Here is a 1,253-nt window from a genome sequence, read left to right as displayed (position 1 = left end):
TAGTTTCATTCTTCTGCATGTTGCTGTCCAGTTCTCCCAGCACCATTTGCTAAAGAGACTGTCTTTTTTCCATTGGAAATTCGAACCTTAACTTTAATCGACACATCCCACCTAGGCATTTCCCTTCTTACCACGCCCCCTCACTCGAACTCCATTTCCCAACATGCCCTAGGCTTCTCTAAGTCGGCAGTCATTGTGACGCGAGTAACACAGCTTTCTGGGAAGTGTAGTTTATTTGTTCTCCAGCCGCAGAAAAATCTAAGGCTGTGGACTACCACTCCCGTGAAGTAGCGCGGAATTCCACCGCGTTCGCGGCGTCTTCGAACGCGCCGCGGCAGCCATGTTGGACGCGGTCAGCACAGGGGCCGGCACCAGGGGGTTAGCGAAGCAGCTGTCACGATGCTGGGGTCCCTGGTGTTGAGAACAGCGCCGGCGCCCCGGCTCCTCCTCCAGCTGCTTAGGTCCCCATCGCTGCGGAGAAATGGAAGTGCCTCCGGCCAGACCGTAACCACCGCGGGCCGCGGGGAGCCGCAATGGCTGAGGGCGGCCGTCGGGGGGCGCCCTGCAACATCGCCGGCTTTCCTCACCCGAGGAGGGGCAGCCACCTGGGGGCGTCAGGGAGAACGCACCGAGACCCAGTGCTTCCTAGCCACAACATGGGGACGCCTTCCTAGTCCAGAAGAAACACTCCCGGGACAGGACAGCTGGAACGGGGTCCCCAACAAGGCTGGACTGAGCATGTGGGCCCTGGCCACGGCGCTAGTGGTTCACTGTTACAGCAAGAGCCCGTCCAACAAGGGTGATTATCGGGGCAGTCTGGGTTCGGGGAAGGTAGAGGCAGGAGGAGTGTCCTGACTCGAGGGTGGGAGTTGCTTGTAGATTTACACCAGCAGAGCTTCAGTCTTGGAGGAACCCAGACATCATCTGGTTACTGGGGCAGGGTGGTGAACTGGAGAGTTCAGTTGCCTGTGAGTTGTGTAACTTCCCATCGTAGGTCAACTCCCTCCTTTGGGCATTACTTTGTCCATCTGTGCAATGGACAAAACATGTAAAATTAGAGAATGGACCCTTTATGCTCTAATATTCTGCCTGGTCCAATTCCTAAGAGGCCTCCAGAAAACCACGGTGTGTTCTAACGGAAACCACTGGGTAATTTAGAGAAGTTTTCCTTGTAAGGTGGCCTAAGAAAGGAAGTAGAGACTTGGTTTCAATGCCAGCTTTGCCACTGCTCACCCCTTGCTCCTCTCTGGCTT

At 55.7% G+C, this 1,253-nt stretch overlaps 1 protein-coding gene across 4 annotated transcripts in view; it reads left to right on the top strand.

Annotated features, from left to right (window-relative positions):
* Nucleotides 1-1,253, top strand: part of CLPB (ClpB family mitochondrial disaggregase) — a 146,297-nt gene that overhangs the window by 1,283 nt on the left and 143,761 nt on the right. Inside the window, exon 1 of one of the 4 annotated variants that reach the window (XM_040489243.1) lies at nucleotides 252-799. The exons of 1 other annotated variant lie outside the window; for it this stretch is intronic. In XM_040489243.1, coding sequence (XP_040345177.1) covers nucleotides 400-799 — 400 coding nt within the window. In that variant the 5' untranslated portion in view covers nucleotides 252-399. Of the gene's footprint in view, nucleotides 1-251; nucleotides 800-1,253 lie in introns of those variants that run through there. 2 more of the 4 variants (XM_040489239.1, XM_040489241.1) reach the window with 2 other exon arrangements.

The sequence above is a fragment of the Herpailurus yagouaroundi genome, unplaced genomic scaffold (assembly GCF_014898765.1).
Source record: "Herpailurus yagouaroundi ecotype Mexico unplaced genomic scaffold, PumYag 180, whole genome shotgun sequence".
In the NCBI taxonomy this organism is placed as follows: domain Eukaryota; kingdom Metazoa; phylum Chordata; class Mammalia; order Carnivora; family Felidae; genus Herpailurus; species Herpailurus yagouaroundi.
This window is presented reverse-complemented; position numbering and strand designations above follow the sequence as displayed.